The sequence below is a fragment of the Cibotium barometz genome, chromosome 6 (genome assembly GCF_041138505.1).
Source record: "Cibotium barometz isolate CiBa-2024 chromosome 6, ASM4113850v1, whole genome shotgun sequence".
Classification (NCBI taxonomy): domain Eukaryota; kingdom Viridiplantae; phylum Streptophyta; class Polypodiopsida; order Cyatheales; family Cibotiaceae; genus Cibotium; species Cibotium barometz.
Window position 1 is genome coordinate 37,977,740 of NC_141051.1, and position 18,637 is coordinate 37,996,376.

The 18,637-nt window shown below is 40.5% G+C and overlaps 1 protein-coding gene across 1 annotated transcript; it reads left to right on the forward strand.

The window, feature by feature from the left end:
* The first annotated feature begins 6,164 nt into the window (after positions 1–6,164).
* On the forward strand, positions 6,165–9,682 carry LOC147637715 (protein neprosin-like). Its single transcript, XM_086799016.1, has 9 exons — positions 6,165–6,179; positions 6,273–6,416; positions 6,530–6,616; positions 6,854–7,099; positions 7,215–7,397; positions 7,811–7,929; positions 8,203–8,221; positions 8,342–8,491; positions 9,296–9,682. Exons 1-9 carry the CDS (start codon positions 6,165–6,167, stop codon positions 9,680–9,682), a joined length of 1,350 nt encoding a protein of 449 aa, XP_086655142.1.
* Positions 9,683–18,637: the final 8,955 nt, after the last annotated feature.

Sequence of the window (18,637 nt, forward strand, 5' to 3'; positions counted from 1 at the left end):
AGGCTTTGTGATGAAACATGGTACGTCCAAATCCAACTTGAAATGTACTTTTTGCAAGAAGAAGGGGCATGTTGAAGCTCAATGCTTCAAAAAATATCCGTCAAAGCAAAAATATAACAAGTGCATGGTAAAATAGGCCATTTTGAAAGAGATTGTACCAAAAATGTCACTAAGGTTGAGGGAAATTTTGTAAGTTTTGCGCAAAAACAAAGAGGTTTAGGGTTGAGGAATGTACTTACTTGCCATGCTTGCCAAGCATCTCCTCTAGTAATAGCAATATATATTCTTCGTCTTGCACCCTATCAAATAGAGCTTGCAAACCCCGTTATAATGCAAAATCATATTCATCTTGCGTAGGGGGCCAATCCACTGCTTCAAGCTATAGACATACAAACAAATGAACATTTTAGAAATTTATTATTTAAGATAATCTTCTTTAATTAAAAGATGAGATACAATATAAGGCTAATATATACTTACAAATATTGTTGGGATATCGATTCCTCCACGTGTAACATCATGCCTCAAGTTATTTGCCATCTCTCCAAGAAAAAACATAAATACTTAAAACTCTTATGCATAGGAAGCTACCGGCATAATGCATAAAGCTACCGGCATGCATGGGAAGCTACCGGCATGCATAGGAAGCTACCGACATGCGTAGGTTGCGACTGGCATGCATAGGAAGCTACCGACATAATGCATAGGAAGATACTGGCATGTATTGGTTGCTACCGGCATGCGTAGATTGCAACTCTTATGCATAGGAAGCTACCAACATGCATAGGTTGCTACTAGCATGTGTTGGAAGCTACCGGCATGCATTGGTTGCTATTGGCATGCATAGGTTGCTACCGGCATGCATTGGAAGCTACTAGCATGCATTGGATGCTACCGGCATGCATAGGTTGCTACTCGCATGCATAGGTTGCTACTAGCATGTATAGGAAGCTACCGGCACAATGCATAAAGCTACCGGCACACATTGGTTGCTACTAGCAATGTGTAGGTTGCTACCAGCATGCATAGGAAGCTACTGGCATGCGTTGGATGCTACTGGCATGCATTGGTTTGCTACCAGCATGCGTAGGTTGCTACCGGCATGCATAGGAAGCTACCGGTATAATGCACAAGAAGCTACTAGCATAATGCAAAGGAAGCTACCAGCCTGCATTGGTTGCTACCGGCATGCGTAGGTTGCAACTCTTATGCATAGGAAGCTACCAGCATGCAGAGATTGCTACCGTCATGCATAGGTTGCAACTCTTATGCATAAGAAGCTACCGGCATGCATAGGTTGCTATTGGCATTGGTTATTACCAGCATGCATAGGTTGCCACCAGCATACATTGGAATCTACTGGCATGCATAAGAAGCTATCGGCATGCATAGGAAGCTACCGGCATATGTAGGATGCTACCAGCATGCATTGGATGCTACTGGCATGCATTGGATGCTACCGGCTTCCATAGGTTGCTACCGACATGCGTTGGATATACGACTGACATGCGTAGGAAGCTACCGGCTTGCATTGGTTGCTACCGACATGCATAGGAAGCTACCGGCATGCGTTGGTTGCTATCGGCATGCGTTGGAAGCTACCGGCATGCATTGGTTACTACCGACATGCATAGGAAGCTACTAGCATGCATATGAAGCTACCGGCATGCGTTGGTTGCTACCGACATGCATAGGAAGCTACTAGCATGCATTGGTTGCTATCGGCTTCCATAGGTTGCTACTGCATGCCTAGGAAGATACCAGCATGCATGGAGCATGGGAAAATAAAGAAACCCTAAACTTACAAACCCTATAACATGTAAAAGCATAAGAGAAGAAACATACAATAAAAAGATCTCTTACCTTGTGAGGCTTGTATGTGTTGAAAACCTACAAAAAATCATACCAAAATAAGGAAAAAATGTATTAATCACAAATCCTAATCTTAAAAGACCTAAAACTTACAAACCCTATAAACATGTAAAAGCATGAAAGAAGAAACATACAAGAAAGAGATCTCTTTTGAGGCTTGTATATATGTGCTGAAAACCTATAAATTTAAACCAAGTCCAAAAAAAAAAAGAAAAATTCAAGATCTCTTACCATATGAAGCTTTAATGGGAAGATCTTAATTAGGGAAAAAGAAGAAAGAAAAACTTAAAAGAGAGAAAAGAAGTACTCAAAAGATAGCTTTCATGGAAAGCTTGTTTGCATAAGAGATAAATGAAAATAGTATTCATACCTTGGTTGAGGAGGATAGGGTAAGAGAAGTGAGCTTGAGGAGGATAGGGTAAGAGAAGTAAAAGTGATAGACAAGGCAAAAACTTGCAAAAGAAAACTTCGAGTACAAATTTATTGTATTCAAAGATAAAACTACGTGGGGGCAAAAGAAGCGGCAAAAAAACGGGATAAATGTACAGTATAGCAGCATTTTTTTACTGCCTAGAAACGTTGCTGAGTAGCATTATTTTGTTGTTGGGCAGCGAAAAAGCACTGCTTATCACTGAAAAAGTGTTGCAGAGAGCAGTGCTAGATCACTGCTGAGCATCTTGAAAACCCCCGATATTTTCTTTCCGAAAACACTACTACGCTGTCGATGTGTTGTAGCGAACTCTATGAGTTCAAACAAACTATTTAACAAGATCAGTGCCTTGGTTTGATGGATATCCTTGAAGGAGATAAACTCACAAACATCAAAGATGCAAGAATGAACTCCTTAGGAGCGGTGTTTTTGATTGAGAAACACTTTCCAATGAGTATTCTCACCATTTAGATAAACTCACAAATAATCAAAGATTCAAGAATGAGCTCCTAGAAGTGGTCTTTTTGATTGAGAAGCACTTTCCAATGAGTATTCTCACCATTTAGATCCACTTTCTCGTGCATGTAGTTCAGGAGGTTACAATTCCTAGCATTGTTCATAGCCGATGGATGGTTTTCTTGAAGATATTCATGAAGATCTTGAAGGGGTTTGTTTGACAAAGGGCAAGGCCAGAAGGGAGCAATGTGGAAGGTTGGTTAGTACAAGAATCATTGGTGTACATCTTCGAGTTCCTTAAACAAATAAATGTTGACAAGCCTTAACTCTGGCATAGTAAAGAGGATGAATGGATAGTTGGAGAGGTATCCACCAGTTTGTGTGGAGGTACATCCTCTCATCATAATTGACCAAAGGTATTTTGAGAGATGCAAGACATGCTACTCTTGTCAATGTGACACATGTTGTTGTCAATGTCGTGTTTAGTTGATTGTCCTTTTAATGTGTTTTATTCCCTTGGTGTGAACAATTGGAGGCCTACTAACCCACACATACTCTCTTGGTGTGAACAATTGGAGGCCTACTAACCCACACATACTCTCTTTTATATCCATGCCTCGTCCACACAATAGCTCGTGTGTTGAGTAGTGATGGTAGTAAAAGTCTCACTTTTTGTGTGAGCCTTGTAAGGCATGCCATTAACTATATTCTCCCTCGAAAATATTTATAAGGTGTCACTAAAGTAGCCTCGCTTATACCATTGTCCTGTTATTTAGTGAGGGTATGGTTTTGGTTAGGGAATGTGAATTTAACATTTCAATTTGAGAGGCTAGAAATCAAAAGTTTAAAATGATTCTTTCTTCTTCCTTTTCTTCTTTCGTGAATAAATAAATTATATATCTATATATATATATATAATTACTTTAGTAGATTAGTATTTATGTTACATCATCTAAAGAGACAAATTAGCCATAATCTCATCAGTATTTATCTTACATCATCTAAAGAGACAAAGCCAACCATGTATGTGGAGTTCAACAATTCATAGAGAGCATCCCACATATCATCCTCCCATATGAGAGAAGATTTATGCCACCTAAGATGATGACAAGGCTTTCTCTAAAGGATGGGGGATATGCTTTGGGGGGATATAGAGAATGTGTGCAGTACGGGCATTGGAGCACTCTACTATGGCATATTAACCTTGCATGGGTTATTTTGGTCATTAAATGGAGCAAGTTTTTGAAAAACTTGGGTTTATTATCTTGGATTTATGTATGTTTTCCTTGGAGCTAGAAGCTTCAGCAAATTTCTGTTACACGAGGAGAGTTGCATCTTGGCTTTCCTCGGATAAATTTAGTATGCCAAAGAATGAAGGAGGCATTGGCATCTTGCATATTCCCACCCATGCTATTGCAAAAATAGCTCTATTCCTCCCCAAGTGTCTACATCACGAAGAGACTTGGACCAAAATGGTAAAGGAATTAGTGGCGGATTCTCAATCGTTCTAAAAGGTAGATGGTCGGGGTGGTTAAACCGGAAATATAAGCTGTTATCCTATGCTCCACTAAAAATTTCAAGCTCTCCCTTTTGTAACTTTTTATGTGGCAGATGGAAGGAAGTAGTACTGAAGCTGATGCTTTGGGATAGATGCCCCAGAATTACATGTAACTCCTTTTTTAGCTTGGGGCTATGGTGGGCCCATAAATTTAATCCCCCTCTTGCATATCTAGATATCACCCTGGGAAAAAAAACTAAACAACAAAGGCTTGGGAAGACTATTGACTGCTGGACTGGTCACACTAGATGGATGGAAAGAGTTGGATCAGATGGTAGCAAAATTTGTATTACTACCAAGGGAAAGGCAACTGATGAAATAGGTGTTGATGAGATGGTAGTGCAGAATGAATGGGTCTCCACAGCCTTTGACGAATCTTTGCTATAAAAATGACTCGGTGAGGTATATAATGGAGTAAAGTTGAATAATGGGGCAGCTAAGGCTCTATATCTAGAGTTAAGAAAGAGTGAGGTGAATGTAGAATACTGCAACAGAATCTAGAAGGTAGGGTGGAATGCTAGTACCTAGAGGAAGAGGTGGAGAAATATGTGGGAAGCAAGCCTTCTTGTGAAGGCCCATGTTTTTTTATGGAGGGTGTGCATGTGGACCCTACATCCAAGTATTTGGCTGGTGTCCTAGATGTAGAAGTGCTTTAAAAGATGGGAGGCATGCCTTTTGGGATTGTCCAGCTATTAGAGGAGTATGGGGTAGAATTGGGAAATGGGTATCAAACAATATAGAGGTTCAAGGGTTTTGGGGAGACTGAATTCTTGCTAAGGTGGCTAATACTAAGAAAGCTAATGTATAAATGCATTCATATGTGTTGGTCAATATACTATGTTAATAAATTGAGTGATGCTAAAATGTTTCAGCTAATCTAGACGGGATTAGATGATCTGCCTCTCAGTCTAGCAGACTCTTGTGCATACTATGTTTTCTTAAATGGTTTCACTATGCAGGGATATTCAGGGTATGATTTGAAAGTGAAGCTACCTAAGTTAGGGCCAAAGAAAACAAGATGGTACCTAAAGGAGAAGCATCCTGTCTACACCTTTGTGGCCTTTATTGAAAACCCTCTGGAACCAGACCAATTGGAGACGATTCTGCAGGTGGAGGTGGACGGTGATGGCAGCTGAGAGCGACTCTGTAGAATGATTGAGTGGCGGGACATTGTGGGCTAATTAAGGTGGACATGCCAGCGTTCCAGGGAATGGTCGATCAACAAAGGCAACGTCTTAGGGGTATATGAGGGATTTGCACGCAACCTAAAACCACATGCACCACTGTCATGCAAGCATTGAACCCAATTGTTCATTCTGCCAATTGAATTGCATGCCGATCAGCAATTTTCCAACCTTTCCTTAGGTTGTTTACACACTTGGGTCTTGGGTTGAAGCCTACTAAAAATTTTGCCCAACCAATTAGATCACCACAATCCTCGCTCATCTGATATTTCTTTACAGAGTGTGATCACGCCTATGTACCCACAGCATTGATGTAGTTTCAAAAACCACTTTTCCAATCCCGGGGGAAATAGTCTACCCACAACTCTGAGTTGCAAAGACTCCTTTTTTGATAGGCATGCTTGTGATCTTTAAAGAGTATTGTAGCATTTATCAAAAAGGTGCCTACCCAGAGCTCTCAACCTAAACTTTTTCGACCGTAATCTGTAAACACCGTTATTTGCAGCTGCGAAATTTGGACACGGAGATTCATTTGGCGGCGTCCTTCCAAAAATGAGAATCGAGAAAAAGGAGATTAAAATAACATTCTTCTTGTCGGAATTCATGAAGTTGTCGTGGAATATATATATATATAGCGTTTGGAGATTTGTCTGCGATAGCATCAATGGCTCTTCAACATGTAATCGGTAACATACATGCCAGGGCCGGGGTGTCTATGGTAGTAGTGATGCTAGGCTTCTTGCAGCTTTTGTTGTTGTCTTGCACCGTGCAGGTGTTTGGCCGTGAAGTGATCTTACCAAAGCGAAGCGGCGTCCACAGCACCAAAACGCTGATGGGTAATTACTCCAAGCTGGAAATCAACAGAGCCCGTAGCCGCCTCCACAGACTTACTGAAGCAACAGTTAAAAGCATCCAGGTTATATCAACCCTTACATCGCTTGATTATGCCTCCACTAATTAGAGCACATTATTGTGTAGTAGACGCCATGCAGGTTACTGATTAAATCAAACAGTATTTTCATTTTGCAGAGTCCCGACGGGGACATCATCGATTGCGTTTTACGTGAGCAGCAGCCTGCATTCCATCATCCACTTCTGAAGAACCATACTATACAGGTAAAATCTCGCCTAACAATTCAACGCAGATAATTTAACTATAAATCATGGTACATTTGTGGCTTAAAAATTATTCTCAAACAACAACTTTTCCACTTATTTAAACGTATATTAAATGATAAATCAAGATCTATTTGCGGCTTAGAAATCAATCTCAAACAGTAGCTCTTTCACATCCCCTTCAAATAAATGATGCATAAGCTGATTTACGCAAGTAAAGCTGCAAATAATTTGCAGGAGTTCCCTAGCTCACTGCCCAATGGATATAAGGGTGGATCAAGGCCAGAAACAGCTAGCTATGGAGCACAGCTCTGGCATCAAAATGGTAGCTGGTGCCCCATGGGTACAGTTCCCATACGCAGGCTCTCTCTGCTGGACGTTCTTAATTGGAACACGGACGGGAAAAACAGGTCTAGCATCGATGCAACCACAAGGTTAATGAAGCAGAGAAGATTAAACGCCAACGACGGTTATCAACGCGAGGTGATTCAATTACAAGAGATATAGATCATGTATGATCAACAATTAGTTCGACGCAAAGTATAATCACATTAATTAATGGATGTTGTATTGACGATGATGATCTACGTTACTGCAGCATGCAACTGGTCAATACGTTGGGGAGCCCATCTATGGAACATCAGTCCGGTTCAATTTATGGAACCCTTCAGTAGACAACGTTAATGATGCTGCGCTCAGTGCGTTGACTGTAGCGCAGCTATGGCTTGGCGGTGGCCCAATCCAGGGTGCCGACTTGAACACAATCGAAACAGGCTGGCAGGTAACCTCTTGAAATACAATTTCCCATGTATTAATATTATACTTTGGGGAAAAAAAGACCTTCATCTCACAAGTGCATGTATCTTTTTAAAAAAAATTAAAATAATAGACATCTTGCTTGTAACACCACCTTTTTTTAAAATAGTTTCAAAAATTTTGCAACCTTTAATAGGGAGTTTTTTCAACGTTTCAAGCTCAAATTACAAGTTTGGTAAAAAGGTCCAATTCTAAAAATTCAAAAATTCAAAAAAAACGTTTTGTCTTAGGTCCAATTCCATCATAGCTTGTTGTTCTTTTTTTTAATGTGCTTAAACCTTGCTTAGATAAGGATTTTCATATAGAAAGACTTGCATGGGTTATATAATTGTATTTCATCTTGTCTTAATTCAAATCTTGCTTTGGCTGTTGGAGCAGGTGTGCCGCAAATTCTACTCAGATTCCAATACTCGCTTCTTCACATTCTGGACGGTGCGACTAGCTTTGCCATTTTTCCACTTAGCTAAGCTAGCTTTGCTAAATGCATTTGTGGGCAAGTATGTCACTTTTTTTTGTATAGTTAAAAGAAAAGATTGTGATCAAGTTACCTTAATGGAATGGTTTTGGCCTTCACTAGCTTTGTTCACTAGCTTTGATTTTTTATGGGCACTATACTTGTCTTTCAAAATTGATGGGTTTAGTGAAATTTTTTTGATATTTTAGTGTAATTTTTGATTGGCATTTTTAAAATTTGCAAGTATTTTATAGCTAAAATTGATGGGTTTGGTGAAATTTTTTTTTTGGATATTTTCGTGTAATTTTCTTGAAAGGTATTTTCAAATTTCGCAAGTATTTTATAACCGAAATGTTTAAAAACGGAAGTGACCCACTCAAAAAGCATCTATGCTAGTACCTATTTTTTATTTCAGAGACTAATAAAGACATCATGTAATCTCCCTTAACATGCAGAGTGACAACTACGACAAAACGGGATGCGTTGATGTGACATGCCCGGGATTTGTTCAAGTAAGCCCCACCATAGTTGTGGGAGGAACGGTAGCCCCTATCTCCATCTACAAAGGAATTCAATACGACTTGGACCTGATTTATGTCTGGAAGGTATACTGGAGTGACATGGTTTTTTTAGAGGTTAATTATTACAAGGTTAATTATGTCTAAAAATTAGAGGAATTTTCAAAGTAGTGACATTCTGTGGCCTTCTTTTACAACCCTTATTTAAAACATATATTTATATTTATAAAATCGTGTAACAAAGCTAACAAGACCTTACATCTCAATTTACATAGTTTCTACACACTTCTATCCAAAAAGAACGAATAATTCCAGGTCCAAATGATGACCCAGCTATGTCTTAGCGTACACTAAGGCAAACAAAGTAGCACCCTTGGGGATCCCCTACATATTCATCCCCCTTTTACCCATACCTTGATGACAAATCCTTCCTGTGTAGTAGTAGTAGACAGTTTGGCAATAGCAAAACAGAAAAAGAACTTCCTGTTTAGTTTTCTTGTAGCATCGGAGTGTTTTTGCAACCCTATTTCCTAAGAAGCCTTGTCTAGAATTGTAGCATCGGAGTGTTTTGCAACCCTATTTCTCTAGAAATGTAGCATCGGAGTGCTTTGGAACCCTAATTTCTAACAGGCAGAAGGTTTGAATGGCTTTTTTTTTGGGGGGGGGGGGGGGGGGGGGGTGAGTGAGGGTAATTAGAAAGAAGATTACATACTAACATCCAACGAGAGTGCTTAAGAACACTAACGCGAATCAGAACTCAACTGAGCCTCGTGGACTAGCTAGTCGTTTGATTCTATCTGAGTTATTATTTTGCTTGCTAATTGCATTGGAAGCGTCGTCTTATGATTGCAACACGATGTACGTTTGTTTGCTGGTGTATGATGACGACAGGATGCACAGAGTGGAAATTGGTGGCTGCGCTATGGCCCAACTAACGTAGGCTATTGGCCGTCTAGCTTGTTCACGCATCTCAAGCAACACGGCGACATTCTAGAATGGGGTGGTCAAGTGGCAAATCGATTGCAGCCCAACGTCGGCCACCACACGAGAACCCAGATGGGCAGTGGTCATTTCTCCAGCGAAGGCTATAATGCATCCTGTTATGCCCATTCCCTGCAGATTGTTGATTCTTCAAACACCCTTCGTGATGTCTCCTTAGACATTCTCAACGCTTGGGCTTCAAATCCAAACTGCTACGATATCCAGAAAACCTCCTTCAGCAACTGGGGAACCACAATCTTCTTTGGCGGACCAGGACAAAATCCCAATTGCCCATAACCACTGCCTTATTGCAGCTTTCATCCTGTAATTATGAATAAACAATCGATCAATCATTGGCATCAACTTCCGGAGCTTCGAGAAACAATGTGTCTGGTGGCATGCTTTGGGGCGCTAAATGGCCCATTTATTTTATTGGCACTTCACTAATATGTGAGGAATTTTTCCTGTACCTATTACCAATTCCTGCACCTATTTTGGAACTTTTTCAAAACACAGTAGTTGATGTTTACAAAGTTTGTTTGTTAAAAAAAAAAATTAATTGTGGGTTAATAGTTCCAATGTCTTTGGGTATACATAAATGTTAATTAATCTCTCTTACACACACACTAATGTCTCTTACACACACTAATGTTAACTAATCTCTAAAAAGATGGCACACTTATCAATGTATGCATGAAATATAGATATACATAACAAATATCTTTGTCCTATCTCTTTGTTGGTCATAAAAACCCTCAAAATTTTATGATATAACAATAGTAATAAGCGCTCCTACAAACATTCATATTGATTAAACTATGAAGAAACCTAATTAGGTCAAGTTGCTCAATCGAAGACCAAAACTTAATGTTTTTTTATTTCTTTAGTTTGGGTAGTTAGTACAAATACAAATTAGGTGAGAGTAAGCTAATGCAATTTTACTATTGGTATGAGATATGCATCAACGTTTCCAAATCTCCAACAAAAAATTGAAGACATTAGGAATTTTTTGGACCCAAAGAGGGCCTCTTGGATTAACTTTTGATTAGAAATAGACCAATAGGAAGAGGACTGGGTGCACATTTTTAACTTCTTTGACCCTAGGGGGCCTAGGCTTTGGTTTGCTAATAGGGCCTAATTACTACTCTTGTCCCCCTACCTCTTGGTCCCCCCACCTAGAATCGCGCAGATGAAAAACCCTAAAAATTGAAAATTTTTAATTTTTTCCCAAAAGTGTGTTTTCCCTCTCAAACTTCTCCCCAACATACTCTAGGTTTGGAACGCTCATTTTGAACCTCTTTCTTCCTCTTCTAAGCTCTCCATTGGTGCAGAAACTCCATACCTCTCAAGCTCTCCCTCCTTGTCAAGCTCCCTCTCCCTCTTTCTTCCTTTTCTAAGCTCTCCATTGCTGCAAAAACTCCATCCCTCTCAAGCTCCCTCCCTCTCAATCTCCCCCCCTCTCTCTCTCTCAAGCTCCCTCCCTCTCCATTGCTGCAGAAACTCTATCCCTCTTTAGTCTACCCTAGGTTCAGGAAGCCTACTCTTAAACTCTAACCCTCTTTTAAGCTTTCCATTGTTGTACTGAAAACCCTAAACTTTCTCTCCTCTCCACTCTTCTGTTTGTAAAACATGCTTTTCTTTTCCCTTCTTCTCTTTTCTTATTACCACCATGGCCTCTTTCAGTAATGTGAGAAGACCTAGGGAGAAGGTGGAAGAGCTTGTGCTGCTGCATAACACAAGAGATGAGAATGGAGTTTGGGCTCCAACAAGATTCAGGATTGGGGCTTGGGTCTACATGCAGCCAAGCTCTAAGGGACCACATCAAGTGCATCAACTGGGGAATATGCTACATCATTGGAAGGGGCGGCTACAAGGCTTCAAGCATACTAAGAAGGAAGGACTGGTTGCCATAGTGTAACATGTGTATACCCTTGGAGACCTGTACATTCAAGGCCAACGACCAAGGTTTCCTTCAAATTGTTAGTGTAACATATTGGATTTTTTGTTTCAAATTTTCTTATGATTCTCCATTTTCTTATGTCTCTCAGCATATATTTTCTCCTCTAATTATGTTGAGGAACAACCACTACAAAGCCTCACTGGAGTTTTCTATGCTATGCATGCATCCATTGGAGAGGCAATGTTTGTATCACAAAGCCCAAGTGATCTTGTACAGAATAATATCTTTTTCTTTTCTCACTCATATTTTGTTGATAAAAAACCAGGTTTATTTGGCAAGCTAGAAGAGATCCCCAACCCCCCTCTTAAAAATCCCAAATGGCCCAAACCTGATGCTTGGACCATCTTATGCTTAAAGTTTAAGATGGTAAGTGATATCAAGACATCACTCAAGTTTTCAAAGGCATCTATGTCAGTAGGGCTAAATTGGTTTTGTCCTTTACATGTTTTTGTTACATGTTTTTGTGTACATGTTCAATTCCATGCCAATGCACCAAAAAAAAATAATGTATATTTGTAAGGAGGTACGGTTTGACCTCATTCAAGGATTACAAGGAGAGGGTTGGGAGGTTAATGAGGGATCACATCAAGGTGATGTGTACAAGTACAAAGTAGTGAATTCTAGAGTTTCTTGAAGGCACGCTCTATTTTGTATATGCGTCTGTACTACCAAGGATGGATGCAAAAGCACGGGACATGGATCCCACTTCAAGCCTCAGAAGAAGAAATTATGCCTATTGAGGTAGTTGTGATGATGCAAAATGGATGGATTGAGCAAGTGGCAGCAAGCAAGCATTGGAGCCTAGCAGACCTGCGTCAACACTTTAGCATCATGGGCTTTGACAATGTGGAAGAGTCAAGTTTCAAGTTGAGGAGAAGAAAGGTATATATGATTCCACTACATGTCTAGAGTTAACCCTTACACTTTCTGGTTATTGTGCCACTTTCTATATTTTTGCAAATTGGGAAGCGTAAGGAGGGGAGAACCATGGTCTCAGAATCATGGCAAATGGGGGACCTTGAATTTTCAGCAGCAAGGTGCATAGCCCTACCAACACATAGTAGGCATGTGAAAGAGCTTGAAGATGAACTGAGTATATAGGAAAATAGCCTCTGTTCTGATGCACAGAGGGGCAAGAGTTTCAAGATCGAGGTGAAGGCAATGACAAGATTTCAAGTCAACAAGGAGATGGAGATAAACATGAAGTAAATGTCACAAGAGGGAAAAAAATGAAGACATTATAACAATTTTAGATTAGATGACATGCTTGTGATTTTATATAGCAGGCTCTTTTTTAACCAATCTTTATATAATTGAAATCTTAATATTTTTATAAACTGTAATTTTTTTGTCTAGCGGTCTAGTGTGATAAGGCCAAACTTTAAATTTTAACTATAAATAGCCAAAGGTGCCTTCTTTCTCATTTTCATGCGATAGAAACCAAGCACGAGCGCACACTATCTCTTTGCATTCACATGGCTACCCACTTTGACAACTTCTGTGAGTTCCTCTCCACCACCCCGTGGGTGGGCAAGAGTGAGCTCTTTGTCATATTCTCTCATGAAATTGACTTTGAAAAGTCGCTTGCCCTTGCGTCCTAACATTATGAGACGTAGATTGCATACATGGAGCAATACTTGGCTCCCCACTCCATCTCCTTTACCCATTGCCCCAATGATCGATGGGTGCCTGTTGAGCTGCTTAAGTACATTCAACAATATGCCCGCCCCTACATCCAGCGCCTCGAACGCTTCATCAACATCTGCATCCCCGCAGGAGCTTACTGTACCAATGTTTATAAGGTTTGTTTGTTTTAAAAAATAAATAAAATTTGGTTTAATAGTTCCAATGTCTTTGGGTATACATAAAATGTGGTTTAATAGTTCCAATGTCTTTGGGTATACATAAATGTTAATTAATCTCTCTTACACACACACTAATGTCTCTTACACACACTAATGTTAACTAATCTCTAAAAAGATGGCACATATATCAATGTATGCATGAAATATAGATATACATAACAAATATCTTTGTCCTATCTCTTTGTTGGTCATAAAAACCCTCAAAATTTTATGATATAACAATAGTAATAAGCGCTCCTACAAACATTCATATTGATTAAACTATGAAGAAACCTAATTAGTTCAAGTTGCTCAATCGAAGACCAAAACTTAATGTTTTTTTATTTCTTTATTTTGGGTAGTTAGTACAAATACAAATTAGGTGAGAGTAAGCTAATGAATTTTACTATTGGTATGAGATATGCATCAACGTTTCCAAATCTCCAACAAAAAATTGAAGACCCATCCTAGTAACCTTCTTCCATTACTCACATTTCTATTTTATGGTGGAGCTTACTTACATTCACCCCAAAGTACCTCAAGAAGATACCACTCTCCCAAATATTTGCCATTTTTAGTCAGTGGGCAGGTTGTTGAGAACATGCCTCATGCATGAGCCAACCACTCAGTTGGATAAAACATTATCCATAACTCTTAGATAACCATACAAGGGAGACCAGACTTGAAGATGCCTCAGTCAAAGTCCTCAAGCAACATAGCTTTGTAGAGCCAACTTGTGCATTGTTGTGGCTTGTGACTCTATTCTAGACAAAGTGAAGGAGCGCATGTGACAACCCTCTTAGGGTGTATGCATGATAAAGTGCTACAAAAAGTAGTGTGTCCAAGAAATCACCTGTGGGGTTGTTTACAAGTTGTCTTTAGAAGTTTATATTTAAGATGGGTTTTTAAGGATGGAAAAATCAACTTAAATAGGAGGCTTTCTTTACTTTTAAGGATAGAAAAACCAATTCAAATAGGAGGCTTTCTTTACATTTTTTATAATTGCTTTGTAACCTCCCAAGACCCATGACGTCCAATCCTCTCTCTCTCTCTCTCTCTCTCTCTCTCTCTCTCTCTCTCTCACACACACACACACACACAGCCATTCATGCAAATAAACAAAAAACATGGAGGGTACAATAATGTAAAATAACAGCCCAACATCTTGCTCAGGTCAACAACAACAAGTCTAGAAATGTAACATTCCTGCATGCTCATTGCTCAACGTGCCTTGACTGCACTCGAGAACATCGAATTGTGGAAAGGCAACAATGGGCCCAGTAGAAAAGGGATCATCGTCGTAAACAAAGCAAAGCAAAGAATCTATGAGGTATAGGAGGATCATGATGAGATGAAGAGACAAATGATTTGTCATGATATTGTAAGTGTATTTGTAGAAATTAGATGAAGATAATGTTAAAGAAACTCTAATAGGCTATGCTCATAGCATGCTCGATATGGTGAAGCATCCAATGTCTACCGATGAGTATCAAGTTTAATGATGTCAGTCAATGACAGAGTGGATGGGTCATCCAAGCTAAACATTTTAGCAACTTCCAAGGTTTTGTATATTCATAGAAGAAATTTACATGCAATCAAATCTAGTCTACCTTCAGGATGATGGAAACCTCCCCTTATGTGCATGCTAGTAGAAGCAATAGAGTAGCACCATCATGCACGAGGTTAAGGACTTGGTTTTCTCTTTTTGGTTTTCTCAGACACGCATCTCACCCAACAAAAAAGATATATGCCACAAAATGATAGGAAGAAAATCATTTGTACACCACCCGATTTATCTTGTCAATGTTCCCTAGGTTATTGGATTAACAATATTCTTATCCTTAAAGCATTTTATTTCAAAGTATGGAAGTGTGGTGGTAGTATTCTATTATCTTACAATTCATGTGGTAATGCTAGCTACTCCTAATGACTCCCACTAAAACTAGCATTTGAATTAGTAGTTTATCATAGAGTAGTATTCTAGAGCTTCATGTAGTTAAGTAGATACTGCTAGTTACTACAAACAAGTGCTACTAATAGTAGAAATTGGTTTGCTCCTTATTATAGAAATGCTTTAGTATCTTTAAGTTCAAAAGTTAGTGGTGGTTAGTAGTAGTAATGTCACATAGCTTGTAACGGCACATGGGAGCTTGATCAGATGCGGAGCCCGAATGCTAGAGTGCGGACGGTGAGTGCATCTAGGGTCTAGGGGTGAGGGTGCCCAAGTCGGAGAACTTGGGTGGCCGGGTAGGCTTATGGGTGGGCCAGCCCCTATAAGTGCTCGGGAGGGTGGAATTATCCATTCTCCTCTCTACAACTATGTGGTGACTAGAGCTCCTTGTCCTCTTGAGCTATGGATAGTGAATCTAGTGTGGCATGACATTGGTATCAATGTACACTTCAATCCATCGTCTCTTTCACACCTTTGCGTAGCCAGACTTAAGAGAGATAAGGCTATTCTTAATTGTGTTTTTTTAATTGTTCTCTTTCTCTCTAGTATGCTCTTTGCAGCAATATTATTTGTGTATGTGGGGAGAAAACTATGTGATATTCGTTTGATAATGTGTGTGTGCTTACTTCTAGCACAGATAGACCTCTTGCACGGAAACCTTAGCAACTCGACAGCAGGCAATATAGCCCACGAGCGTGAGCAGACAACTCCGCTAGCCCACAAGCGTGAGTAGCCGCTTCCCATGCACCCACATAAAGGCCACGAGAGTTCTTCTCCACCCTCTCCAACTAGGAGCATGTCATCTAGTTGAATAGCCCAAAGACAAAACCTTTAATAATGAGCTCTTTAAGCTATGAAAGTCTAGGCAATGGCAGTTGAAAGTTGTGTGTGTAAGGGGCACTTAGACAACCCAGAGGACCAAGGGTCCTTGTGAACGTGAGAGTGGTCAGGCGGCCATCAACTCGACTGACCCAGGGCACAAGGCCCAAGAGATTAGACGACAGCGCCGGCATAACTCAGCGGTGGGCAGTAGGCACAAGCGAGCCACCAGAGCAAGCTAGCAGAAGCACACTATAGCACATCGGCTTTAGGTAGATTTCAGGGTGCCTCAATACGTGGCACCTTGTTGACCCCGGTAACCGATCATCTGGCTTTGGGACTTAGAAATTTTCTAAGTCCTAGTGCTATGTCCAAACATTGGTCCATGCAAAATGGTGAAAACATATGTACAGACACATGTCAAAACGTCACGTGTATAGACATGTGGGAGGTGGGATTCAAACCCAATACCTCCCTCATCCCCCAAGCATGTGCCTTACCAACTCCACTATGGCACAACCATGAAAAACCCATGTTTGCACATGTATACAACCTGATGTCTATACATAGGTGCCTACACCTGCGGTCGGGCATGCGTTCAAAAAGAGCCCCCCCCTTCCAGGGGCCGGCTACTGGCTGTGGGCTCGATCAAATGGGGTGCTGCCACGTATTGAGGCACCCCAATATATACCTAAAGCCTATCACAGCCAACTGATCAGACATCACACTAGATTGACAAGCCGACAGAGACACTGACCAGCACTAGCACAATGTGCCGGCAACACCAAATGGGCGACAAGCGCACCGTTGGAAGCGAGCAATGAACGAAAGCACCATGGGTGTCTCTAGAAGAGGCAGATTAGGCAATGGGCAACTGAAAGGAGTGTGCAAAGGAGTGTGCAAAGGTAGTCTATGAGAGCCAGAGTCGTCTGAGCTGCATCATTATTGCTCCCATTCGTTGACAGACATTAGAAAGGATAAGGTTAATGTTTTGGCATTATTCAATGACATTAAACTTTGTTTAAGGGTCCATTAAGACATGGTTCACATGCACTAATAAGAAAATCATAAGAGTAGGTTCCCCCGTAGGGATCGGTGACCCAACAACACATGGTGTGCATGCTTTGGGGATTTCTGGCAGAGCTCAAGATATACCTGGTGTGGTTGTGAGTATGCATGGGTGCATGCTTTGGAGATTTTTGACAGAGCTCAAGATATCTTGGCATGGTTGTGGTGCTTTGGAGATTTTTGACAGAGCTCAAGATATACTTGGCATGGTTGTGAGTATGCATGGGTGCATGCATATTGTTATCCTAAGATAAATATGCAAAATGTGACATAGTTTACAATCGCCAAGTAAATATGGTTGCATGTGGTTGCAGGTACAAGTTTGCACATCACTTTAGGGGTAATCATAGTTTTCCTCAACACGTGCCTGCAGGTACAAGTTTGCATGTCACTTTAGGGGTAGTCATAGTGCTCCTCTCATATGCATCATTGGATATCTTGGGACTAGCCTAAGCCATCCATAAAAAGAAAAATCCAAAAAAGTCATCACTGAGGGGGTGAAATCGGTGAAAAACTAGAGAAAACACTAGGCGCGGTTCAATCTCAACTTGCTTCTTAGAGAAGTGAATGATCATTCACTTCATAGAAGTACGCCCATACGTTCTTAAGGCACGACCATTCACTCCCTTTGGAAGATTCTTTCCATATCTACCTCATCAATAATGTGCATAAAGCGCATTTCAAAGGGTATAAAAGAACTACAACTAAACTGTCAAGGAAATATTTGAAGGCAGATGTCAGACCATATGTTGTTTTGGCATAGTTAAGATACCTGCTACTAGTGTCTGTGAGCATATGTCTGTACCTTCATAGACATACTCGTTCCCTAACAAGTGAACACCCGTACTTTTCCAAGTGAATGCTCATTTTTCCCATGGGAAAATCTTTTGTTAATAGAAGACACGACAATAGGTTTCTTAAATGAACTACCATTCCTTCACCAAAGAACGCTCATTCCTCTATCTATCCATGACCATACCCTTCTGGATTATGAACTCTCATTCCTCCAAATGGGAATGCCCATTCTTTCTCTCAATCCACGATCGTATGGCTATAACTCCCACGAAGCCATGCCTGTACCCTCACTAGCGAGAACACCCATTCCTTTATGAACAAATGGCCGTTCACTTCTTAGAGGGGAAAAATTCCCTGTCCAGAGTGTTATTTTGCACTATCACTCAACACATTCATGCGATGCTAAACCATCCTACACACAATCACTTGTGAGATCAGACCCTTGGGTGAACTGTGTGGATTCAAACGGTGTTAGTCCTTGATAGCACCAGCCCCGACCTTGAGATAGGAGGATTGACTACTCACAGTGTAGGGGAATAGACCATTGACTCACGAGCAAGACCTAGGATCCCCTGCACATTCGCAAAGGAGTTTTACCTTCGAGACACTTTATCCTAGGAAGCACACAATCAGAAGAGCCTCATCACTCACAGGGAAACATGCATGCATCATCAACCAGAGACAACTGTTACATTGCTGCTAGATCATAGACTAGAGGTGGAATAGGGCCCAAATAACCCAATCTAGACTAATCCAACAGCCTGGGGAGCCATGTTGACTTCTGTGATGGTAGATTCATACCAGGATCGTAGGCC

What these genes read in the sequence shown, in the direction of transcription:
- LOC147637715 (XM_086799016.1), top strand. An exon ending in CAACAGTTAAAAGCATCCAG is followed by an intron (nt 6,417 to 6,529) that starts GTTATATCAACC and finishes TTCATTTTGCAG; the next exon opens with AGTCCCGACGGGGACATCAT. An exon ending in ACGACGGTTATCAACGCGAG is followed by an intron (nt 7,100 to 7,214) that starts GTGATTCAATTA and finishes ACGTTACTGCAG; the next exon opens with CATGCAACTGGTCAATACGT.